The 26712-nt window shown below is 47.0% G+C and overlaps 1 protein-coding gene across 1 annotated transcript; it reads left to right on the top strand.

Moving 5' to 3' along the window:
- Positions 1–6: 6 nt before the first annotated feature.
- KLHL12 (kelch like family member 12) lies at positions 7–22854 on the top strand. The gene is made up of 11 exons (XM_026864510.1): positions 7–232; positions 5815–5968; positions 6723–6940; positions 9553–9702; positions 11528–11642; positions 13971–14077; positions 14998–15193; positions 16394–16552; positions 17724–17822; positions 20747–20933; positions 21265–22854. The coding sequence occupies exons 1-11, from the start codon at positions 8–10 to the stop codon at positions 21389–21391; spliced, it is 1737 nt and encodes a 578-aa protein (XP_026720311.1). The 5' UTR covers position 7; the 3' UTR covers positions 21392–22854.
- Positions 22855–26712: the final 3858 nt, after the last annotated feature.

The raw sequence follows: 26712 nt of genomic DNA, 5'->3' as shown, positions 1-26712 counted from the left end.
CCGTGACATGTGGCCGTGCTGGCTGTGCCCGCAGGTGCCGGGCGCCATGGCCCCCCCCAAGGACATCATGACCAACTCGCACGCCAAGTCCATCCTCAACGCCATGAACGCCCTGCGGAAGAGCAACACGCTCTGCGACGTCACCCTCCGCGTGGAGCACAAGGACTTCCCGGCCCACCGCATCGTCCTGGCCGCCTGCAGCGACTACTTCTGCGCCATGTTCACCAGCGAGGTCGGTGCGCCCCGAGAGCGCGGGCTGCCGCCGGCCCTGGGTGCTCCGCGGGTGGAGGAGGCAGGGCCGCCCAATGCTTGGGCTGCTCTCTGTCAAGCTGCTTAGCAGCTGGGCCTGGATCCCCTCGTGGCGATCCTGGAGCCTTTGGGATCCCCCCATGGTGGCCCAGGGCTTCTCTGGAGCTCCTCTTGGTGGCCCAGGATCCCCTCGTGGTGGTCCTGGAGCCCTCTGGATCCTCTCCTGGTGGACCTGGATCCCATCGTGGTGATTCTTGGTCTCCTCATGGTGGCCCCAGAGCCCTTTATCGTGGCATGGTGGGAGTTAGAGGCTGCAGTTGGGACCGTGGTCCTGAATCATTGTCTGCTGCATGACCAACGTCTGCACCAGAGAGCTGCCAGGCTGAGCTAGCAAACTGAAAGGCTCTGATACATCTACTGATTTTTTTGTTTGTTTGTTTTTTCTAGTTGTGTCTTATGGTCTTCATGCTTCTGGGCATCTTTCTTGCCAAGGGTGCCAGCCCTAGTGCAAGGCTGTTCGAGCTGTGGTGTGTGCCTTAGACTGGGTGGTGAATTAAGGCAGCCCTTTAAAACTGAAATGGAGGGTATTTCACTCATGTTCTAGTCTCTGTTTCGCACTGCCTGATCAGCTAGTACGTGTTGGGTTGTGCTGCTGCTCTTGTGAAGAAGATGTAACCTCCAGCACTGAGGTTGGGGGTGAAACTATAAGCCCCTGGTTGCTCTACTTGGCAAATCTCGGCTGTGAGGACATTTGCTTTCACAGTACTTGCTGTATTCACTCGCAGTACCTGCATGCTGTTTTTCTGAATCACTGAGGTAATATTTGAGCTAAAGCTAGCACTCATTCGTGTTGTTAAATGTAAGATGCTTTGCCTGGCTTTTGTCTTTTATAAGTTTGAATCAATCTTTGGGGCTTCTTCTAGAAGATGCCTTCCTTAGCAACTTCCCCATAAGCAGGGAGAAAAATTACTAAGTAACTCAAAGGTCCTAAAGACCTCCTTGCTAGCCCAGTAGTCCTTGCAGGAGAAAATAGTTTTCTTCTTTGTTTTATCCAGCAATGAACAGCGTTGGCAGAGCTGTCTGTGTGCCTCCTTTTAGTGCTGTGTTGGGTGAGCAGGTGTCTTAGTTTTTATAGTCCTGTGCAAAGAAACCAAAAAAAGACATGTAGACTGACCACCTACCAGTATATTTTCTGTCCATGTCTTCATGAAATTTGTAAATTTTTCAGGTTTATGTTCTTTCTCTTCATAAGAGGAATGTCATTTAAAAAAAAAAACAAAAAACAAAACACAAAGAGGAAATTCAGTCCCTGGAGGCTGAAGTTCTCTGTTTACCAGTAGCTACAAGGTGCACAACAGTATAGCAGTCTGTCTCTGCTTCTTTGTGTTTGCCTCTGAGTTCCTGACAATGCTTTTGACTTCCTGGACTTTAGCTAGGCGCTCTACAGAGATCTGATCACTCTGTGCTACAGAACATTCTTTGTGGCTGCTAACAAAGGCTTAGGGTTGGTATACTTGGGGCCTAAGCTGAGATGGTCTCTCCTTCTTACTTTGTACTCTCACTTTAACTGTAACATTGTAGTGACCTTTTTCATAGATGTAATTCTTCCTAGAAAAAAAAGTGCATCCGGTGAGCATGATTGCTCAGTCTCTCACACTCCCAAATTGCCACTGTGTTTAAGGGTTTTACTTCTTGTGCATAGTTTGTATTTCTTCCAAATTGTCTTTTTTATATGGAAACCCCAAAATGCCAAAGCTGCCAAGTGGCACACACAATTACTGAGTGTTTGTGGGAGAGTGTTCTTTCCAGGAAATGACAGCTTGGTAAGCCTCAGAGTGGACCTGCTTCCTATGTGTGTCAGTGCCCAGCGTGTTGGTGAGTGTAGTGGGGCAGCAGCTGGGCGCTCTCCAGATGCTTGTGGGTACGGAGTGTTTTGGCCATGGCTGTAGCTTGAGGGAACTCAAAAAGCCGCGCTGCATAGCGGACTGACAGTCTCTCTGAGAGCTTCCTTCATCCATCGCTCGACTCCTGTGAATTTGGGCACTGCTTTGCTAGGTGTAATGTGTGGCCTTTGTTAGGCTTGGGCTACACTGGGCTTAGCTGAGAACTGACCCTGTCAGTCACGATGTTACAACTGTGCAAGGCCAGAGTAGCCCTGAGACTGTCATCAGAGATTATCATCATGAAGGACTGCGTTTGCCCATACATGTCTCTCTAGGGTCCTTCCTTCTCTCACTTCTGACTTTTACATTTACTTTTAAAAGTTCTCAATCTTATTTAGTATTAATTTCTTCCCATTTTCTATTCCTGTTCTCCAGAATAAGGAGAAGCCACTGATCACCTGTTGAACCCCTGGCTTTTGACAACACATTTATCTGTCCCGTGCCGAGTAGTGCGAGAAAACTGAAATGCCCATCTGTGTTACCAACAGTGTTCTTCCTTGTAGTGAAAATCAAAGTATGGTTTTAGCAAATGCTCCCCTGGATCCTAGTTGTGCACGGTCATTTCTGCCTTTGTTTGGACAAGTTGGCCTAACTTGGGATGTGTCAAGAGCTGATTGTTGGCTCCACCTCAGAAAGAAACTAGCCTGTCTTCTCTTGGAGGGTATATTCTAGAAATTGAAGGGATTTTTTACCCCTAGAATGTGGAAAATAAGCTTCTTATTCTGAAAATAAACAACTTCTGTTTCCAGGTTCTTACGTGGTCACCTTCACTGTATTGTGAATGCCTTCCAGAATGCAGTGAGCCACACAGCAGCACTGTCATGCCAGCATTTCTTTTCTCTTATAGGTGAGAAGAGATTGGAGGGGTTTACTACAGTGTGCTTTTGTGTAACTGCATTAGTGAAGGCAAAAGCAAGAAGTGGCCTCAGATAAGAAAGTGGTTCCAGAATTTTAGGCCCATTCTCCTGCAGAGTGAGTGGCATGATTTATGGATGGAATGTCAGACAGCAACATTATGTTTCACAACAGAGTTATGAACTACAGCCCTTGCTCTAAGTTGGCTTTCAGCACCTTAGGTATCCTGGGGTAAAACCCCTGATGTCTCCAAATGACTCCCCTTAATTATAGGAGTGTATTTTCTTAGATGCTCTAGTTGATTTCTGGATTGGTTACTGCTGCATACTTTTAATGACGTGTTAGAAATGTGCTTGTGTTAGGGACTATCAGTCCCTTGCAGTTTTACTTCCTTCTGGTTAGCAGAACTCTGATTTTAAACAACAAAAAGAGAAATTAACCTGAAATTCTAACAACAGAGATGTCTCGTACCACTAAACACCTGCAAAAGAGAAGCTGCTTGTACTGTGTCTTGATTAGCATTGTATGACCATAATTTTGCATTATTTCTGAGTCCAAATATGTGGATGTATTGATGATAAAAGAGGGACTTTGTCCCAACAGCACAGCACTAAACACTACACAGTTCTCTTAACACTCTCTACGCAGTCTGGAGCTACAGCTCAGAGTCTTCATGGGATGTTCAGAATCAAGCTGTCTCCACTCTGAGATCCTTCTTTAAGGTATGATGCTAGGGTCCTGAGTTATTCTGCATCACATACATTATGTGAAGTTACTTGAAATATTTTCTACCTTTTAAGCAATCTTAGCACGTGAATGAACTGTGAACAAATAACAACAAAGTAGTGGAGCACAGCAGCAGTACAAGGGAAATGGGAGTTGATTGTCTCTAGTATTAGTGTTGTCCCCATAGTTTGTGTTTTGGTCAATAGTGTAAAGAGAGCGTGAGCATGGCTAATTATTGATTACTGAATATTGGTTGTGGGGACAGAAGCTTTGTTACCAGCTCCAGGCTGATCTGTGAAGAACAGATGTCTACAGCTTCTACCCTACCAGGGGGTCTGGTGCCCTTGTAATCTCCTGTCAGTAGATGTAACTTCTTATTCTCTTCTAAGTATGTATGCTCTACATCTCCCATTTGCTCATTGGAATCATATGAACATCTTGTCTGATCAGGTCTGACCTTTAGTGACATCTGTATCCTTTATCTGTTGTACCAAGCAGTTTAGTCTTGTCTGGGGAATGTTTTGTCTAGCCCAAGTTGGAAACTCATTTCAGCTTCTCAATACAATGCCTGGCCTGTCATACAGCAGGTCAGACAAGGTAATTTGCTGTTCCTTTCTGACTCTGGATGCCATAAAGTTTGTTCATTGTGTCAACAGACTTGAAAGGCTTCTTCCCTCAAATTACTTTGAGTAGCACCATTACCTCTGGAGTTTCTCATTTCTACTGCAAATTGTATTTCTGCATGATAGAAATGGTTCAGTCTCAGTAGAGACATCTTCCCTTCTGCGGGGTCATCGACTGCCTCTTCAGGAATACCCTTGACTGCTCTTATTTGCTCTACTTCTGCATTACCTTCTTTTTCCCCAACTGTGGCAGATTCTAAGCCAAGTGATCATGCTTTGATCATGCTTTCTGTTTGTCGAGTCTCTCCTCGGTCTGTCTGTGACCAACTTCAGGCTCGTTCTTGGCAAAAAAAAAGTCATGGGCTTTCATTGTACCGATACTTGTACTGATACTGACTAGTTCTTCAAAAGTCATGGGGAAAAAGGTTGGTTTTGCAGCCTGCTGCATGGAGACATCCTTCTGTTGAGGTCCATTCCTGTTGACGAGCTTGCAGCTATGTGCAGGGTGTGATTAGTGAGTCCACCTGCTAGCTCATTGTTCATGACCATCAGATGCTGTGCCAGCAGCTTTGTGATGGGTGCATTGAACCACAAAGCTGATGCTTTGTGAAATATAATCTCAGTTTTGTACCTAGAGAGGTGCAGATTTAGTGGATTTGCAGAATTTACCATTCCCGAAGATTGTCTGTTGAGAGAGTAACTTTCCTTGGAAAAAAGAATTTTTCCAAAATTACATATCTTAGAGGTGATAAAATAGTCAGGGAACAAAGTTGGGATTGTGTAAGCACCATCCCCTGTATGTGCTGTGACTTTACTTTCAAAATTTTAAGCTAAATCTACATTTAGCCTTTAACTCTGAACTTTCTGGCCTACAAATAGTCTTTTTTTTTTTTTTTTTTTTTTTTTTTTTTTTTTTTTTTTTTTTTTTTTTTTTAACCTTCCCCATAAGCTTGCAGAATGGATCAGGAATTGAACAAAGATTTTTATTTGGTTTGGTTTTAGAGCTGAGTGGTGAGGTGGGGACTCTACGTAAGCTGCAGCATGTCAGACACATCCAGCCCAGGAGGGAATCCCCCTGGACTGGTCCCTGTAGTAATGCTTGGAGTTACTGCATGGAGGAGAGAGTTTAGTTGTCTTGCACATGTAATTTCTGCTATCTCTAATCTCAGCTTGCTCACTTACAATGCAGTTTGACTGTCCTTCTGATCCATAATGAACTTTGTCTCTTACTCATGCTATAAATGAATTCTGTAGGGAAATTCTCTCCTTCCCCCTATCCTTTCAGCGAGCACTAGAAGAGAAAGGACAAATCTCTGTTGAAACCTCTCTGATGGATCACATTTTAAAAATGCTGAGCATTGTTGACTTTTTGATCACATTACTGAAGAATAAACCTTTGTATCCCTTCTAATCTACAGCTTTCAGAGAAAGATAAACCCTATGTAGATATCCAGGGACTGACAGCCTCCACCATGGAAATCCTGCTAGACTTTGTATATACAGAAACTGTTCACGTGACAGTAGAAAACGTCCAAGAATTGCTCCCAGCGGCATGTCTGCTTCAGCTGAAAGGTAATTGCTAAGTATCAGCACAAATTGTACAATTGCTGCTGTTTAGAGATTTCATTTATCTGACCTTCTGTTAATGGAAGACAGATTGTGGGAGGCATGATATTTATAAGTACTTATGGGAAACTTCTTCTGTTGTCTTGTTTGCTGTGGTCTCATTGGTAGAGGAACTGACTTCTGTAGAAAAAAAAGATAATAGAACAGGTTATTGTTTCATGCTTTGGGCTACTGTATTTCTGCATGAAAATTCCCAAGAGAAATTGTGGGCTGTATAGCACGTAAATGTTACAGCTCAGTCAACTGGTAACAAGAAGCAAATCCTAGATGTCATTTGACCTGCCATCGTAGTATGTCTGGGTTATTGCACCTGTGGAGCTATCCCAGGCAACTATCAAAAGGACATTGGAGAAAACCTAGAAATCTGGTAGCATATCCACTAGCATATACATCTTTTGTTTATAATCCATTAAGCTGAGTACAACTCACAGTTGAGTCTTTTTCTAGTATCAGATTTAATTTTTGCATTTAAATAGAACAGCCAGAGATCAGAACAGCTCCACACATGGTCTACTGCTTAGTGTTTTCACGTCCCTCCAAAGGAATATTTGCATGTGTGTGTTTCTGTAGTATTTTTAAGCTTGTCTATTTGAGTTGGATTTTCATTATTGTTTAGAACTTTTCTTTTCTGAAGCCCTTTCCAAAGCAGTGGATTGATAGTAAGCATGCAGTGCTCATTCACCCCTCCAATTTTCCGTAGGTGTGAAACAAGCTTGCTGTGAGTTTCTAGAAAGCCAGCTGGATCCATCAAATTGTTTGGGCATTCGGGATTTTGCTGAGACACACAATTGTGTTGATCTAATGCAAGCTGCAGAGGTCTTCAGCCAGAAACATTTTCCAGAGGTGGTTCAGCATGAAGAGTTTATCCTCTTAAATCAAGAAGAGGTTGAAAAGCTCATCAAGTGTGATGAAATTCAGGTAAAACCTGAAAAGTACCATTACTGTGCAAAGCATTGAAGTAAAACATTGAAACCAGTCAGAAATTAGTCCATACTAGGGTGGACTTCTCACACAGTTCCAGAATTTGAAATTTAACTTCCAAGAAACTGCTTCAAATTTTTTTTAACCATGTAATCTGAAATTAATCAGTAACATGTAGCTTCTATGTAAGAACTTGTTGTCACACAAGTGTTTCTTTCAGGTAACACAATCAGTTACATCTGCAGAGTTCTTGTTCCCTCATCTCCTCCTTTCCCAGGAGGAGCTTTCAGAAGTTAAAAAGACAAGCTGTCTCAATGCCTACATTTCAGAAATACCCCCAAGACTTTAACTTCTATTTGTAGACCTTTGCATGATACTCAGCAGCACAAGGAATGCATATGTCATCCCAGGCATTTGGGTGTCCTCTGCTTTTACAAGCAGCAGAATGCATGATGATGCAGGGTAGTCTGACTCTTCAGGGAGCTGTATACAGATTTATTTCCCTTAAGGTTGGTTTCTGGAAGATTGACTGTTTGGTTGGAACCTGTCAAATACTTTTTTTTCCAAATTTTCTATGAATAAGTTGAACATTCCTTGGTAATGGGGAGGGGACTTTTTTTTTTTTTATTGAGATGTACTTTGTCAAGAGTTTGCTTCAGTTCTAAAAGAAGTGATTGAAGCAGTTGCTATTCAGAGTTCACAGTAACATGAACTCTTAGAAGCAAACCAATATAACTGTTATCTTTGGTGGAATTCCTGAAAAGCCAATATAGGAGTAGCCAGAGGAAAATTCTTGATGTATACCTTGAAAGTGGCCTTCAGCCAAGCTGACATCCTCTCATTAATAAGGCTGCTTGAGAAAGAGCATGCAAGGTAGCAGTGAAGGACCCTGGCACAGGCCAAGGTCAGCAGTGGAGAAAGGCTGAGTGCGTTTGGTGTTTAACAAGCCACAGCTTTAATGTTGTGAGGGTTTGAGCTTATGTGGTGAGTACTGACCTTCTGGACAGCGAAGAGAAAATAATGAGGAATTTGAGAATGATCCAGCCAAACTAATCAGGTGATCCACACAGGCAAAGTAAAATTATTTGTGGATTGGAAGAACTGGTTCAGGCCTTGCAGACACACAGCGAGGTGTAATACCTTAAGAAGGTGAAGGGAGCAAATCCAGCTGTTGGCGTGTCAGTGCAGAGATGATGTGCTGTATCAGAGGGTACTGAGGGAGCACTGCTGGAAAATCCCCTGGCTGTTCGGGAAATGTAATGGCAGGTCCAAACTGTGATGCTGTGTTTAGTCTTATTACTTGTTTATCAGAAAGCAGAAATGATTTCATGAACAACAAAACTGTTAAATATATCGGAGGACAGTCAGTTCGGGAGGGAATAAAACAGTGTGGGATTATCGCATTTAAGGAGGAGGTGGGGAAAATTGGAAACAACAAAGTACTCTGCTCTCCTTTTGTGAGCTCTAACTGTCCTTTCCCTGTAATTCAAATAGAAGGAGGCCATTTCAGATTACACTGTAACAAATATAAATCAATGGCCTGGAAGAATTGCCTTATGTAATTAACCTCTGTGGCTCCCTGCCTCAGAACATTCTGCAACAGACAGCTTGAAACTGAACTTCAAAGTGGACCAGTCATATTTCAGTGGGAAGGCTCATTCCTCTCATTACAGTATCTCCTTTTATCTTCATATTTAATAAGTTAACAGACCTCATGATAATGAATTCATGTCTGATTTGCTTTTATGTTGGATGATCTGAAGACATGCAGAAAGAAAACCAAGCCTAAACAATATATTACAGATTACAATTTCTTTGCTTTCAGTAATCACAGATGTCCAGAGCAGGTTCTCTAAAAGTATCAGATTTAGATGGTTTAGTCAGTGTAATCTCTGGAAGTGGTGTAAGCACCAGTATGTGCTGGTCCTAAATGGAGAGAAAATCACAAACTAAAATAAACAGAAAGTCACAAAATCAAATAAACAACAGAAATAGACAGTAACAGTCATGCCCTAGGATTCTTCACTCTGAAATCCTGTTTATAGGTTCTTAAATGTGGACTGAAATTTTTTAAAAAACCTTAAAGGTTTTAAAAAAACCTGGTCTGGCTTGGGTGTTAAAGGGGCAGTGCATGGGCATGGGGTTGCAGGGGGTTAAGTGAGACACTGCTCCGTAAAGAGGAAACATGATTCTGATCATCTTTATGATGGTACTTTACCTTTGGCAGAACCGTAACTCCTGCTCTGCTGAGAAGCCAGAGGAGCTGCCCTGCAAGTTGCTGCCTGTCACTGTGCTCTCTCAGCAGGGCTGGCTCCCAGCTTCTGCCTCTGCTGGGTACCATAAAGCTCACTCTTCTGGCACTGGTACTGCCCGCTGTTGATCTCGGCTGTAAGGAAAAAACAAATGCAGTTTTGAGGAAAAGAAAGTGAGGGAATTTCATAGTGCTTGCAAGTACAGCTCATGTGACTTTCCGTAACAGCCTCTTACTTGAAATGTCCTGCTCTCTCGCTAGCTCTGAAGCGGTGTCAACAGCCTGGAAGTTGTCTGTTCCATGGCAGTAGCTGAAATAATATCCTGCGGTCTGATCAGTCTGTGCCTCCTCTTTCCAGGTGGACTCTGAAGAGCCAGTTTTTGAGGCGGTTATAAACTGGGTGAAGCACTCGAAAAAGGAACGGGAAGCATCCCTGCCAGAGCTGCTGCAGTATGTGCGCATGCCGCTTCTCACCCCCCGCTACATCACAGACGTCATCGACACCGAGGTACCGGCAGCTCAGCCCCACGGACACAGAACAGCTGGGAGCCGCTATCTGTCTGTGATGCCCGTGTCCCCTGGTTATGCCCCTGCTGTCCTAACGGAACGTGTTTAAAAGCTGCTCTCTGCTGATGCTTTTTGCTGCTGACAGTATGGAGTTGTCCCTGCTCAGCTGGAGTGCCCCGTTTTACTCAGCAGCAGTTTGCTGTGCCAGCAGTTGCAGCACCCTGGTTTTCAGCTGGGAGAGTGCCCCATCCAGAGCAGTTAGCCACTTGTCTCCTCTGATATATGTAGCACCTTGCAGTTGTCATCCTTTACAGTTTCTAACAAGTCCTTTCTGCCTGTTGTCGGTGTGCACTAGTAGGTCTCCTCTAGGCTGAAGGCTGCTGGTATGTGATCCTGGGGAGGAAAGGGCTCCTCAGAAGTTGTTTTAGGGGCAGATGGCAAGCACATACCTTTGAGTAAGAAGGCTCAGGACCAATACATACCTGAGAACTGTATCTAGTACTGCTTCTTTGTGTGACTAGGGTGTTGCAGAGGCAAACCAAAACATGGATGGTAGTAAGAGATAATTAAGCTTTTGCGATAGAATTTTAATTCCAAACAGGAAGTGGTGCTGAGCCCATGCAGGGTTTGACAGGAGGGCACAGGGAGGTTCAAACCAGTGTTGTGGTTTCATGGTGATGTGAGGTAATCAGTGGTTACTAGCCCTTGTCACCTGACAGGTGCTGAATGTTGTATGACAGACTTCTCTACATATGGAAATGTCTGATTTAGCAACATTCATCTCTAATGTGTTATAGCTGCTTTTTACAGATGCTCTTAAATAAGGGCAGCTAACAAGCAGTTAATTGTGCCAGAGCTAAAATATGACTAGTCAGATTGTTATGGTCCATTTTAAACTGAAATTGAAGCTAATGCAAAAGGGGCTGCTACCAAAACAATCAGATCTGTTCCAAAACCAGCCAAAGACAGTGTGTATGTGGGGCCTCAGTTTTCTTACTGCACAGGACGGCCTCTTCAGTCTGTAAGTGACACTGGTGGGACATCATCATCTCAGGGCAGCATGGAGAGTAGTGTTGGGCCTGTGTGGCATCATCTGCTCTGAACACCCTGGCCTTCTTGCACAAGCACCGAGAACTTGTAAAAATAAATCTTACCATATTGCAGCAGCATATAGCACCCAACACCCAGAGGAAACTGAATGCTGAACATTCAGGGGAGGCTGGTCCAGGCCTTCAGCCAGGGAGGGAATTACATGGCATTATGCAAGGAGGAGATGAGACAGTCCTTAGGCTGCAGTGCCTCCTGCTTCTTTTAAAGATGACCTCACTGCTTCTGTTGTCTCTTCATAGCTCCATGTCCCATGTGCACAAGGATCAAGCTAATTGATCCAGCTAAACTGCTCTGTTGTCTGTGCTCCTTGTTTCTTCTTTGATGGCAGGTGCATGCTGAGAGTTGATTACGTGGGGCAGATCCAGCCAAACTGATTTCAAGTGTAGTTTCACTGCTGGTCGCCCTTCTCAGACATAATTCTGCTGGCTTAAATGTAGCAGAAGTGGCTTTTCCTTAGTTATTCAATACAGATGTTTTCATTAGGGACCCTGCAGTGCCAGACTTTGTGTGAGAATTGAGCCATATCTTTTCAGCTGTGGTCCAGTCTTGTCTTTGCATTTCCTTGCATGCAGTATTTGCACCATGACACTACTAGCAACAGCCTGCACACAAGTCATTTTTATGCTGTCTGAACTGACAAGAGTTGGCTTTAGGACAGTTCTTATGGGGGATCTTAAAATACATTGCATCTACCAGTGACTCATGTTTTTCCTCAGCCTTTTATACGATGCAGTCTGCAGTGCAGAGATCTTGTAGATGAAGCTAAGAAATTTCATCTTCGACCCGAGCTCCGGAGTCAGATGCAAGGACCCAGAACAAGAGCACGTCTAGGTGAGCAGCAAAGGAAAGGACACTGAGAAGGTCTGGGGCACGGGCAGGTTTTGTATTAATACACCCTGTCCAGTGCCTTGTAATTGTACTGAAGCGCTTCACATCAGCAAGTTGTCAATCCACAGTCCCCAGCGTTACAGAAGGGTCCTGGGGTAAAGGACAAAGGTATGTTTTTTTCAGAGCACAACTGCTTAATGGCAATGTGGGGACGAGCTGGTTGCCTTTAATTCCAGGCCTCTGTTGTAACCGTAAGACTAGTTTCCTGAGTTGTTGGCGCCTCCAGATATGTTTGTCTCAGTATGCAGCTGTCCAGGAACTGTGGGAAGAGTTTCTTCCTGTCTAAAAAGCAGGTATCAGTATCAGAAACAAAAAGAGCTGCAAGGTGAGAGACAGCTGTGTTATGGTGAAGATAAGTTTTCAACAGGGAACCTGAGAGGGGTAACAAGGAGGGAGATGGGGCAGTCCCTCCTTCCTTTCAGAGATACTTTTTTTTCTTTTTTCCATAGCCTGGTTAAGGCAAATAAATGATGATTTCTTCCTCTATTTCAGTAACTCCTACCAAGCAGTCAATGAGTTGTTAGGAAACTGCTTGGCTTAGGGGTGTGAGCACTTGAGCAACACAAACAGTAGGAATGACCTACAGAAGAAGTATTTTAATGGCTTCTTTATGACTGTGGCTGTTCCTCACCTGACGTCCCCTCTCTGATCGTCTGACTTGGTCTCTCTGGAGTCTCTCTGCCATGCCTTTGTCCCGGGCACGCTCACAGGGCACGGCCATGGGTGCCAGCACTGACCAGTCTTCCTGCAAGGCAACCTCCAGTGCTGCTGCTCGTGTAGTGCAGAGGGACCCTGAAAAACCCTCCATGGCCATTTCCTGTTACTAACACTGGTTTAGGGGACAGAAAGCAGTTTAACCACTAGGGAAGGAGGGCAAATTAAGTTGCTAGAGAGACACATTGATTCCATTTTTTAAATTTTTTTTTTGGCCTGAAGGGAATGTTGTTACGATGTGGTTTGACTTCCAGCATAGTCCAGGCCACAGCATGTCTCCTGTTTTTGTGGTAACGTCCTACATCCGTTTCAATGCAATGACATGCAGTTCAGCTCAACCTGTCATTTTAGAAAGACAAATTTTATTCTGTTCATAGTTGAAATGCTTCACCTGATGAAGGAGACATCACAAAGCTGTTTTATTGTTTAATTATACAGGTAAAAACTCTGCATCTTATTGCTAAGGTTCATCTTCTAGATTCAGCCATACCTTTTTTTAATTGATTCAATACCATCTGCTATCAGCAATGTTCTTATCTTGGTCACTTATAAACTATGATCAAGTTGTGTGTTAACTTTCTATGGGATAAACGGAAATTATTGCACTTTTAGATGTTATACTGGTCAGGAGGCTCTTCAAGATGTTGTTGGAGCTCTTTTGTGGATACTTTCCAGTTATTTTTTTATACTATCCTCCTTCATCTGAGGTGGCAGTTGATTTGCTTTGTGACAGACAGGGTCTTGCTCACTCTTTGTTGCTTGGTGTTCATTCCTTCTGCAATGAAAAGTTGGACAGTTCTAAACTCCAGTAAAACTCCCTCTTACAGAAAGGGTCCAAGGGATCCAGGGGATGCTCATCTATTTTAAAAACTATGATAGAAGCCTACCTTCAGGGCAGTTGTTACAAGGGAAGTTAAAGCTCTCTGGGACATGCGTGTTAATTAAGTGACAGAAAAATTAAGGGACCATCTTGGAGAAAAGAAAGTAGAGGGAAGACAACTTTGAGATAAAGTACATAAGGCTTAGGAGACAATGCCTGGGAAAATATTTCATTAATTTTTTCAGGCTTCAGTCAGCCTGACTTGTGTTTCGGTGAAGTGGTGGACAAAGGTGCCATTGGTCTGGATGTCACTTACAAACAAGGAGAAGCATCCATCCTCCTTCAACTTTCATGGGGTGGCAAGAGGTTTGGTAAACATTCATGGAAAGAATACAAAATAAGAAGAGCCAACTTCAGCACCTAACTTAGCCAACTTGTCTTCTCAGTGCCTCGAATATTAGGAGGACCAGCCCTCCAGCAGACACATCCAAACACCTGAGTTAGTCCTACTGCCACACACCTTGGAAGAGTTTCTCTCTTCTTCCCCACTGAGGATAGGGGGAGTCCACGTGCCTCTAGCCAGGTTAGGTGTCTGCTTCTGAGCAGTGATGGAAACGGGGATTTAGAGGCAGCTTGTTGCACTAAGGAAGGCTCAGTGTTTCTTCAGGTGATTCCCTTGAGGTGACCCTTTGGTTGTGAAGGGGTTGACTTGACTTTGCTCTCCCTCTCTGCTCTAGGAGCTAACGAAGTCCTGCTTGTGATCGGTGGCTTTGGCAGCCAGCAGTCACCTATTGATGTTGTGGAGAAATACGATCCGAAGACGCAGGAGTGGAGTTTCTTGCCAGTAAGGGACCATTTTTGACCACCACTGTGATCAAAAATTCCTTTTGGGCTATCCTTTGCTTAGATTTTCTGCTTAGAGTTTCTGACAGAAATACTTTAGACTTGCTGAGGTTTACATAGTGAATGCTGAAACTGCTTCACATTTACAGATTTGGTAAGAAAGCTTCATATAAGAAAGGGTTGTCATATTTCTAATCAGATGAGTCTACGGAGACCCACATCTTTGTTGTGGGAGTGAGAGCTATCATGTTTCTTATTGAAGGGGTGTTAAGCTTTAAGGTGAGTGATGACAATTGAAATGTCAATAGGAATAGTATAAGCAGTCCTGCTTTCAGGCAGGCTGCATGATCTCTCTGGTTTAATTGTTTCTGAGCATAACAAGAGATAGTAAGGAAGAGAGAATTCCTGTACTGAGGACTATTTCTACCCAAATTTAAAACCACCTTTCTCTGTGTGAAATGGCGAAGAACTGCCACTAATCACAGAAGACCCAGTATCACCTGGTGTCTCAAAAGTCTGTTCTTTTTTGGAGGCTAAAAGCTTCAGGTATTTTCATCAAATAGTCCGAGTATCCACATTTTTCCAGTAACAGCCTCTGCAGGGAGCCAGTGGGAGGCACACAAACCTCCGAGATGCATCAAAGATTCAGTAGCAGCATAAGATAAATGACATTTAACACAAAATATTTTAGTGTGAAGAGACGTGGCCATGAGAAGAGAGCATGGCAGAGACAAAAATACAAGCAGAGGAAGGCAGATGCAGTTGTTAAGGCCATATCCTTTAAATCCATAGTGCTGTTTGCCTCTGGTAGTGGGCCATTTTCCAAAAGAGCAGCAAAAGAGGCTGGAAGAACAATGGTTGGTCTCCATGCATTGGCCTTGTTTCCTCTCCGTGACCTTTTTGTTCTCTCCACTGTTGTAGAGCATCAGCCGGAAGAGGCGCTACGTCGCGACAGTGTCCCTGCACGATCGGATCTATGTGATCGGGGGCTACGACGGTCGCTCCCGTCTCAGCTCGGTGGAGTGCCTGGATTACACATCGGATGAGGATGGTATCTGGTACTCTGTGGCTCCGATGAACGTTCGGCGAGGCCTGGCGGGAGCCACGACCCTTGGAGGTGAGTCCTGGCCCCTGCACTGACAGCGCAGCGCAGCCTGTTGGGTTCTCGTCCTGAAATGCCCTGAGCTGGTATGTGCAGAGTGGGATGGCTCTGAGGGAGGAGGTGAGTCTGAAATTCTGCCTTCTCATCATTTAGATGTAGAAATGGAAAACTTGCCCACATATCCTGAGAGGAGCTCTGCCTCCGCTTCAATTCTTACAGCATGTGTCTGTGCATCAAGGGAAAGGAACTCTCTGAGGGATTATGGAGTGGGAAGTTCTCAGGGTGGTGACAATGTCACATATGACTGAGCACAGGACACCGAGTGCAGCAATAACCAGCACTGTGGAGAGGCTGAAACGAGCATGTGCAGGGAAGGATTCTTAGGACAGACTTGGAAGAGGAAAACTACTTTACTGAGCAAACCAGAACACTTCAGCTTGCTTATGCTGGCAAAGCAAAGGCCAAGAGGGAAAATGGTTGTTTTCTATGAGTATAACTTGGCACAAGAAGGAAATGGGCAATGTAAGAATTGAATAAGAACAGTTATAAACAGGCCAGGAAAAAGTTGGTGTGGAAATGAGAGGAAGTTTTCTAGCCATTAAAATAGCAGTCACTCTAATGAATATTCTGTGCTTTAACATTTATATTAGAGTATTTTCTTAATAATTAAAATTGGTTAAATGTTACTCATTTAGATTGTTAATAATCTATTGTAATGAAAATTCTATTAAAAACACAGCTGCTTTGAAGATGACAGATTTGTGAAAGCATTGCATGAATTAAGTTCTCTGGTATAAGGGACTGATCTTGATGATCCAGACATGTCTCTTGGCTCTTCTTTTCTTTCGCTACCTGTGCATTTACTGCCTTGTAAGCATTTACTCTGGGGATGTGCTGACATGACACTAGTGATGGGCAGGGTTTGGGCATGGCAGGGTTTCAGTAGGTTCTGCAAAAAAATAACTTGGGTGCATGTGTTCTCTTTCCTCTGTTAGCAAGAAGATTTAAGGGCCAGACAGGTTTTATGTTTGTTTGGGTTTTGGCTCTGTGTGCAGGCTAATGCAGTGATCTAGGGTGAGGAGGCTGCATCGTCTTGGCTCCGAACGGAACGTGCTAAGATCTGTATTTGTTCCTGTGTTTCACAGTCCATGTGGTGGTTTTGCTCCACTTGCATGCTTGATACTTACTGAGTCCAGCCTCTGTCTGACGTTGCAGACATGATCTATGTTTCTGGTGGGTTTGATGGAAGCCGACGTCACACCAGTATGGAACGATACGACCCGAACATTGATCAGTGGAGTATGCTGGGAGACATGCAGACAGCACGGGAAGGAGCAGGGCTTGTGGTAGCTAATGGAGTTATCTACTGCCTCGGTAGGTACGCTCAGGGCCTCTAGGCCTTCTGCAAATACTTGTTTTTTACAGAAATGACAGTGCAGATGCCCTGTGGAGAGCACCAGTTATGTCATATCCGGGTTAGAAGATGTCGCTTAACTGCGCTGGGCACTGCACAGCTCTGTCAGCACCTGCAGCCTGTTCTTACCGTTACCACCCCAGTGGCTTAGGCTGGAGCTGCCGTGTAACTGCAGTAAACGCTGTCAGAAGCAAACTGGACACAGCCAGCATCTGAGGGATGGCTGAAGCGTGGGGATGAGCAGTGCCAGCTGAGGTCTGCATGGACTGGGCAGTGCCTAAGATGCCCTGGAGGTGAAGCAGATGACCTCAGGGTAAAAGGTGCATCTGTGTCACATGAAGCAATGTTGACTGTAGTGCTCAGGAAATGTATCCTGAGCTGTATGTTTTCCAGCTCTTTTCTGTAGCACTCATTTCATTTTTCAGAGACCCACGCCAGCTATCAATACGGCAAGAGGGCAAATCACTAAAGACTTCAGTAATCTCATTCTGTAGATGCACCTTCTGGGCCCCAGAAAAGGCAGGTCTAGCACTGTGCCCGCATTTTTTGCATCCTCTTCCCAGGGAGTCACAGATATTGGACACTGGTTTATGGATTTCACTTCCCTCTCCTAAATTCCTCTTCCTCACGCTGTTCCCCAAGGCAGATACCAGCACACTGCTCCTTTGCTGAAGCTGCACAATGAGCGTTCTTGGTATCCTCTTGTGAAACAGCTCTTTGAGACATCCCAGCCTACACTCTGCGTAGCCTCATAGCGTCAGCTGGTGGCTGTAGCACACAGCCTCTGAGCCAGCACCAGGTCTGGAAGCCACATGTCTGCTGCGGCAGGACGGCATCGGTGTTCTCAGAGGCAGCTCTGGGCGGTGTGGTGCAAACCTGGTTGTGCTGGTCTGGAGAGGTGATGCCCTCTCCCAGCACAGCCCGGTGCAGTGCAGGGGCAGAGCTTGCTCTGAGCTGGCTCTGCTCTGGCATTGCAGGGATCTTGTCGTTCTGCCAGCCCCGGCGTGCTGTGAGTTGTGCCGATGGCAGTGCCATGCTGTACTAAAGATGAACCAGGCGTATTGTTGCTCTCCACACAGAAAACGTTTTCCAGAAGTCAGACCCATGGTTTGCTCCTGTATTTTGTTTCAGGTGGCTATGATGGGCTGAACATACTAAATTCTGTCGAGAGGTATGATCCCCACACTGGACACTGGACAAACGTCACCCCGATGGCCACCAAGCGCTCGGGTAAGAGCCCACAGTGCCTTGAGGTCAGAACGTTTTGTGCTGCACTGAGGAAGCAGTCACCCACCACTGGCTTGTTCTGCTGCCCTGGAGGATGTTGACTGGCCCTAGTGAGGGGTTTGGCTTTAAGAAGAGATGCTTTTAGGACATGCTGACTTAACTCTGCAAGATAAAGATTAATTTTCACATGCCTGATGTCTCCATCCTATGCTAAGATGTTTATAGAGGAATGTGGGGGGGGTTATAGGTTACAGGAAGGGAGGGGAAGTCCTTTGTGACTTCCATAACTAGGAACAGTGCATGGCTTGGGAAAGTTAATGGGACAGTTTTAAGTCATCAGTGGCACTGATACAGCAAAGGCAGGAGTGCTCTGGCAGGCTGTGAGCTTTGTCCAGTGCTGGGCCTCCACTCCTGGGGCAGCAGGAACACACAGAGCAGCACTGCCACAGCAGTGTCACACTGCAACAGTCTTACACTGATGATATGAAACATGGTACAGTCACACATTAACTGTCCCCCACTGACTCCTAGTTTGCCTTTCCTGCTTGGCATTGTATTGAGCTTTATGTTTGGCAGCCGTATCTAGGAGAAAACTAGAGTTTAAATCCTACTTTTGGAACAACTTTCTGTTTCTGCTCTCCCTCATTTCTCAAAGGAGTTCCTATGGGGCTTGTGCAGCTCCTGTGAGCTCAAGTGTTGGCCTTCTGCTACTTCGCTGCACCTCTGCCCACCCCAGATCCTCACGGCTGTGCTAGTGAGCAGCCATGGCCTTGCTCAGCCACGTGTGGAGGGGCAGGATGCTCTCTGCCTCCACAGCTTTGTGGTTCTCAGGGGGGTAGTTCTGTGCTTACAGGCCCTCTTACAAAGCCCTTTTGAAGTTGCTTTTTCTGTAGGTCTTTCAATCAATGTCCTTTACAATTAGCCTAGGCAGCATTGTCTCTGTTTCTTCTTTACTGCAGTGTTCTTGGTTAGGGACAAGTGCTGGTTTCTCAATTAAAACTGGTCTCTGTTCTAAAAACACTTAAGCTTTATTGTGCCTGCAGTGGCATTCACCAAAACCCCAAGCTTTAAATATTTCCTCCTGTGGCAGGGCTGTTCCTGTTAAGTGTGCATTGGAAGGTATTTCCTATGTGCCAAGAATGAATTTGATTTAGGAGTTGGTTGCTTTCCACATTCAGGAAGACCCCACATTCAAACGTGATAAAATCTGCAGGTTTTCCTACATCAGAGGCAACATGCGAGACCTACCCATGGATCTCTACAAAGCCGAAGGGTGAGACAGCTTCCCCCAAGGGGTTTGTTGTGTGCCCCAGAGAAGATGGCTCTGGGCAAGACCAAAAGCACAGAGTTCGGGGGGAAAAGCCTTTTACAAGAAGCATTTCCCAGGTCTCTGCTCACTTCCCACAAGACTTGAAGGGTTTTGGCAGCCGTGCCTCTGCCTGCAGCACAGGGTCCTCAGTGCTGTGACCTGGAACCAAGATCTGAAACGGGGGTGTGCCCAGGAACAGATTTTGGCCCAGGTTTTTGTGCTGCCACTCTGGTACTAACACCCCAAACTCAGTAGCTCAGATACCAGTTGCACTTGCATCCTCTATTCTGGTATCCATTCCAGTCCATCGATCCTGGCAACCTTGGACCCTGTAGAACTTCTTTTGCCCCAAGGCTTTGACAGTCTTTGTAGAGCTGTCTGCATGTGGGTCTTTGAATTCCAAGACCAGAACTAAAAGTAATATTGCCTTTATTCACAGAGATTGTCTCCTCCTTGTTTCTCTTTATCTCTTAGGACAGGTTCTGGAGGTAGGCCACCCCTCAGAAACCTTGGCTGTATTGCATTGCTAGGCCTGACTTCCCTGATTAGACTTTGGTCTGGTCTTTCTTCTCAGCCAGTCTTCTCGCTGAAGCTGTCAGAGAGCCCACTGGGGCAGCTTGGCCATTCCCAGCTGTGCTGGTGCTCTCAGCAAGGACAGACAGTGAAAGGGAGGCTGCATTTAGTGGAACAGGAAGTCTCTTATGCCCTGTTTGTAGAAGAAACAGATCGGTGCCCAAGAGCTGCAGCTTGGCTGTCTTGTTTCCTTGAGGCTATTAATCGGTGCAGTAGTTACACGTTGATGGTAACAGCTTGACCAGGTTCACTCTGCTCTCGAGGTGTAGCTCAAAACAGCAGCAGCTTTGGCAAGAGCACCTAAGACCACCAAGTGCATTGTTATCTTACTGTGTTCGTTGGCGCTTTACTTGAAAGGCGGCTGCAGATGAGGAGCAGAGGCTGGTGGATGTTTATTTTCTGCTGTTGTCATAAACTCCCAGTTGGGCCAGCTGCCTTACTGACTGCTTTTACTGTAAGAACAGCTGTTCAGACAGATGCTTCAGCCACTTAGACCTCTGTGACTGTGCAGTGGACATCAGTTTTCATTTCCCTGCCTTCCAGAGGAGCAATGTCAAAGAAAACCTTCCTCCAGCCTTCCATGGAGCAGCATCATCCTCCTTTGCTACAGCCAGGGGCTGGGTGATACCAGGGAGCCAGAATCACCAGAGAAACGTCTCTGTAGTGGCACAGTCCCAGCCAGCTACCCACCAGCAGAGCAAGCCTTGTGCTGGTCTGTTCAGGGGCTCGGGGTGTCTTTCAGCCAAGGTGAACATCTCACGTTGCTAGTGCTGCCCTGGCTGCAGCGTTGCTCAGTGCCCCTTAGGCCAGAAATTCAGCAGTGTTTGTTAGAGTTCCAGTTTTTAATGTATCATATTGGAAACAACAACAGAAGACGCTGGGTCATGACAGCTCTTTGGTGGGAGATAGAAGCCTAAAAAAACGTTCTCTGAAGAGGGAGGAGCTGACCTAGTTCAGCCTTGTAACAGGGAGCCCCGGACACGGTGCTGACAGTGTCACTCAGGGGTGTAACTGCCATCCTCTCTCTCTCTCTCTCTCTCTCCAGGGGCTGGAGTGGCTCTGCTGAATGACCATATTTATGTGGTTGGTGGGTTCGATGGTACAGCACATCTCTCCTCCGTGGAAGCCTACAATATTCGCACTGATTCCTGGACAACTGTAACAAGCATGACAACCCCCCGCTGCTACGTGGGGGCCACTGTGCTGCGGGGGAGGCTGTATGCAATCGCTGGGTAAGTGCCTGCCCGGGGCTGGAGAGGGAGATGTCCCACATGTCTGCTGGAACAAGTGAGTTGAGGTGCTGCAGCCTGTGGCCCTGTTTCAGGTGGCCTTTCCTCACCTTTACATTTCAAGCTTTATGAGAGGAGACAGCCCACAGATCCCTGTGCCCAACCCAAATGGGCAGCACGACAGTCCAGGGCCAAGCAAAAGGGAGCCTAATGCAGTGGTTTCATTTCAGGCCATTCCTGCTGCACACAGCTGTCCAGCCTCCCAGCCAGGGCTCTGAACACCCCAACCTCTTCCTTCAGTGCCATCCCTCACCTTAACTTTCTCTCCTTGCAGATATGATGGCAACTCACTGCTGAGCAGCATCGAGTGCTATGATCCCATCATTGACAACTGGGAAGTGGTGACCTCCCTGGGGATGCAGCGCTGCGATGCTGGAGTCTGTGTCCTTCGGGAGAAGTGATCTGGAGGGAACTTAGAAAGAACATCCTAAAAAGTCTCGGCTGGAGGAAGAGTCCCAAGAGATTTGCAGTGACTGTTCTTGAGAGTTGTGGATGCTGTGGAAATAGGCACCAGAACAGCAGCTTTCTGTGCTGCTTTGGACTAGAGCATGTGCATAAATGTGTTATCTCAGCAGTCATTTGAAATCGGGGGCTCTGTGTGAAGCTGGAGAGAGGTGGTGAGGTAGGTCAGGAGAAGCTGCATTCTCTGCTGTTCCTGTGGCTGAGTCTATCGGCAGAGCAGAGATGCCCCCAGCCTCGGCCTCAGCCAGTTTGGGGAATGCTTCCAGGGACATGTACATACAACTGGGTGGTCTCTTCAGCCACTGCAGGACCGTGTGGGTCCTCTGGTTGCTCTCAGCCATGTGGATGTGTGAGGATGAATCCAGCTGCTCTCATATTCCAGCTTCAAATCATCTTGTACATACTGAATGTTCAGACATGCTCCTCAAGCACACATCAGTGCAGAGCCAAATTGAGTGAGCATGTTCAGGGGGTCCTGCACTGTAGCTGTGTCTGCAGGTTCCTCGCAGGTCTGCACACAAAAGGAGTCGCAGATTAAAGCTGTCAACTACTGAGACCCAACGGCCTGAGGCTGCGGGGGGCAGAGGGCAGGGGCAAAAACTCATTGCCTGGTGTAGAAGCAGGTCTGCAGCATTTGTGCTCTCATCAGGGGCCTCCAGGGTTCATCACATCATATTTCCCTCAATGTTTGAAAGACCCCGCTGCAAAGAGCTGCGTTTTCTGGCAGCAGGAGCCTTGCTGTGATGCAGCAGTGCCTGCTCCCACTCCTGTGTCACCTTGCACAGACCGAGGCCCTGGAGATAGGGACACAGTTGCTACTACCCATGTACATCTTGCTGGTGAGCAACTGGGGTTTGTCCCTGGACAGGCCTCTGTCCAGCATGCCCACGTCAGCCTTTCAGCCAAGTTCATTGTGCTGATTTTCCTTTCATCTAGGATTTTTCTGCTTCCAGGGCCTTTTTTGGAGTAACATCCAGGATTCTGTTTTGCCCTCTGTTCTCAGCTGGTTATTCCCCTGCCATGTAACTCCACATCCTCTCACACTAGCTATCCTTTGCCTGCCCCACCAACCCCAAGGTAGAGCTTCATCACTGGCTCACTGGAGCACTCTCCTCAGCATGTCTCCTGCCTTGCTGCGTTTCTGGGTGCGTAGGCTCTCCTCTGCCCTCAGCTTGTCCCCCGCAGTGCCTGGGCTCTGTGTAGTGCTGCTCGTTGAGCTTACTGCTGACTCCTTGCTTGGGGGACAGGGTGGGATCAGGGACGTGGTAGCATGACTTAATTATGCACTTTCAGCCAACGCTCTGACCTTCTGCGTTTGTTTCTATCACACAAGTGTTCTGTGGTTTTGTTTCCTATGTTTATTTTTTAATGAAAATGTAAAGAATAAAATATTTCCTGAGCCAGTGTGAATTTAGCTTCTGTTCTCTACCTTAAAGCCGTTTGTCCGACTGCTGTGCTCAGGAGATGTACAAACCCCGAGTTGGACCAGGCAGCCACTGTCAGCTGTGCCTCTGCCCTGCAGCTTCCATGTGGTAGTGAAAAACAACTGCTCCATCTGTTGAGAGCCACAGCAAAAAACCTATCGGGCCTGGAGCACTCGCTAAGTTGGAGTGAATTTGTTGCAAGATCTGCTTGAGAAGAGAGTGGCAGCAGAGATGAAGAAAAGACTCAGATAATTCTGTTACAACAGAGCCTGCAATTGCAAAAAATAACACCTGGTTTGTCCACCATGGAAATGTGGGATGAATGGAACCCAGTGTTAATTTGTCTGTCAAAGGTGTGGCTACAAACTACGCTCCTAGTTTTCCTTTCCAAATTCTACTGATTTCAAGGCAAAGGGCTGTGTCCTGCCCCTGCAGCCTTGGATGACTCTGCTCTCCCCACTGCCTGGTCCCTGAGCAAACACCTCACTGGTTGAGATTTCAAACAGCCTCTCCTGACACATCTCCCTCAGGATGAACTTCTCTGTCACTCTTCAGACAGTGAGAAGTATGTGAGAAACCAAATAAAGTACAAGGCCCCATTTGGGAGAGTGCAGTATTCAGGAGGAAGCACTCACTGATTTCAAACGTGGATCTGGCTCACCCCATGCACCTCTGACCCCCACAGGGACATGGGCACATGGAAGTTTCAGGGCTCCAGTCCTGAACCTGGTGCTGTCAGTAGCTCCTCTTCCCTTCCCTGACCAGCCTGGCTCTCCTGCAAAGGACTTGGTGGGGGGATTTAGCTCTAGGAGTGACTAGTGCTAAAAAAAAGCCCTGTCCAGTGTGTGGTTCTGCTGCGCAGCTCAGCAGACTGACCCAGCATTGGAACTGGGTCACAGCAGGACACAACCCCAGGACTGGCCAGCAGACCCCGTCACTGCCTTTCCAGGACAAGCTGTACTGAAGCGTTTGAAGAGGAATTGGCATTTCCAGCTAGATAATGAACAATATAAATCTTCAAAATGGTCTGCATCTGTGCCTAGCTGGAGCTGAGAAAAGTTATGCTGAAGGTAAAATAAAGGGTCAAAATGTTCTGCTCGGAAAGAAGCTGGTATTGATCCTCACAGACCAGTAAGAGCAAAACTCTCTGCTTCATGAATAATCTAGAAGATGCCAAAATGCCGAATTAAGCATGAATTTTCAACACCAGAGAGCTCATAGCCACAACACTAAGTTAAAAATTGGCCAAAGAGCCCATTTATTTCTTGAGAAGTTCCGGAGGACTGTAACAAAGACACTCACCACACCAGCAACGAGTCCTGAACACCCAGCCCAGCTCACACAGCCTCGGACTGTGGGCTGGGACACAGCAGTGGAGTGTTGTGCCACTCAGGGGGGTTTTATGGGCAGCAGATCTTGACAGGAAAGCTTGATCTCAAGTTAATTTGACTAGCATATGTGATCAAGGTAAGTGTTGATGCAACACTGTTAGCTTTTGACTTGCAACCTGCAAGGACTTCACCCGGGCCTGGCAGAGGGCTTACTTTTCTCTCCCCGCCACCTGACCAGGATCTCACTCATTACTACTGATTGTGTTACCATCTAAATTAGTATATGCACACATAATACAATCAAGCTGAAGCCTTACAAACATGTTACTCCATGTCATGCTACAATCAGATCAGGGAGGCAAGGGTCTTTGTTCCACATCTCCTCGCTGGAACCTCCCGTGCACAACAAAGCAGCACTTCCCTTGGCTGATCACAGGAGGCAGAAGTGACACATTCGTTGGCTTTGAAGTTCTGGAGGGGGATAAGTGAAACTGAACCAGACTCTTGCTGCTGGGGTCCTCAGTGCACCCAGAACAGTGGCTCTCAGGACACAGCACTCCCTGAGCAGGGCTGGCGTCTGGGCTCCAGGGCACCTTCACCGTGCCCATTTTGTAAAAGTGGTGTTTGCACTTCGCAAGAAGAAATCACAGAATTGAAGAATAATTGCAGTTGGGGGAGGGAATCTGGTGGTCTATAATCCTGCTTGGAGAAGATCCAGTTTGGATCAGATTTTCAGGACTTTGTTTCACTGAGCAGAGTATCTCCAAGCACAGGAGTGCTGTGACTTCTCTGGGCCCCTGAGCTGCTCTGGCCACGGAGCAGATCTGGGCGTCTGTCCCCAGCCGCTGCTGGGCACTGCCCGTTCCTGCAGGGACCTCCTGCAGTGTGACAGCAGGGAACTGCTGAGCTGCAGGGAACCCTCAGGTGCTACAGGCACCAAACCCCATGGAAGGACACTTCCCCGTCAGGGGAAACTCGACAGCACAAAACCCCCTCTACAGATGAACGTGCTGCCTCTGTCCAGCGCTTCACAGCAGCAAAGCTGAACAAAGCTGCTCAGGGCGGGATTTGGAGACAGCAGGTCCGAGGTTGTATAAAAAATGTCCTCTTTGCTCCCCGCAGCATTCCAGCACAGCTCAGCCAAGGCCCTTCTATCACCAGCTTTCAGGGGAACTCACTGTGCCGCAGCGAAGACAGGACCAAGTCTCAGCCCCTTCAGCTCACCGAGGGTGTCACCGAACCGCAGCGGGGGCAAAGTCCCCACCCAGCACAGCTCCTCAGTGCACGGGGACACCCCGGCTCCTGCTCAGCCACCAGCCAGATTTGTTGCCTCTTTGGGGCAAATCACCACCTTTCTGCAGCTGGTTTGTCTGACTGGCTTTTGAGCAGCGGGTGCCCCAGAGCTGCTTGTGGTGGGTGTTGCTGTGCTTCACACCACCCTTATTGCATCTGCTCCCCTTTTGGCTCCACCAGCCCCGCTCTGGCTCCCCAGCACACACCCAGAGAAGGCTCAGGAGCTCCGATGCCCCATACGCTACTCCTGCCTCACAAACACCAACCTGCTCCACTCAACTTGCAGCTCATGGCAGGGAGCAGAGCTGAGGCCAACGATGTGGCATTCAAGACTGTGATTGCCCAGGCTGGAGCCTGAGGTGAGCAGCTGGATTGCTGATGAATTCCTGTATCTTTAATACTTCAGTCTCCATTTCTGGATTCTGAGAGTTTTTGGGAGCAGCAGTTGGGAAACAGCAAGGTAGCAGGAGAATGGCGTGTAGTTACAGTAAAAGGTGTGGGAAAAGCAAGAATCGGGGCTCTCCTGGAACCTGTTTTATTACCCCCTAAAGAAGCAGTGGCTACAATCAACATGCCTGCTTCAATCTTTCCAACAGCGCTAAGCACAGGCTGCTAGCAGCAGGTCCCGAGATCAGCACAAAGCCACAGCACCTCAAAGGTGCTCAGTGAAGAGCAAGCCTGATCCACCTGAGCCCCAGGACCTCATCTCCGGCACTGCTGCCTCTAAGCAGTAGCACAGCCTCTTGCTTTTCCCAGGGTCTGGCTGAACTCTGCTTTCCTCTCCTGGAAGCCATTTAGCTCCAGATGACAGCACCCTGCCCCTTTCAGTGCACTCTTCCCTCTCCTTCCCCATTTTTCAGGGGCTTCCCTCAGGACCAAGCAGTTAAGCGAGCTGCTGTGTGCTGCAGGGAAGAGCACGGCTCAGGCTCTCAGAAATAGCGATGCAATCACTACATCCACAACATGTGCAGCAGCTTGGTATTTCCCTTTGTCCAGCATCAGCTGAGCTCCCTCCGCTTTCTCCGGCTGCTGTAACAGAAGCCGAGCAGCGCCAGAGCCCCGTGCCCGGGCACTGACTGTCCCTGAGGGGCCGGCGGACAGACAGACTGTCGCTGCCAACTGCTCGCCCCTGGGTACCCAGGGACTACTCAGGCCTCGCGGTTTCCCGGCCGGCGGAGCTCGCTGGGCCGCGGCCCGACCCCCCGGGCACCG

Source organism: Athene cunicularia (assembly GCF_003259725.1).
Source record: "Athene cunicularia isolate RWA chromosome 26 unlocalized genomic scaffold, athCun1 chr26_part2, whole genome shotgun sequence".
Taxonomy (NCBI): Eukaryota; Metazoa; Chordata; class Aves; order Strigiformes; family Strigidae; genus Athene; species Athene cunicularia.
Note: the sequence above shows the minus strand (reverse complement) of the source record. Positions and strands in the feature narration are given on the sequence as shown.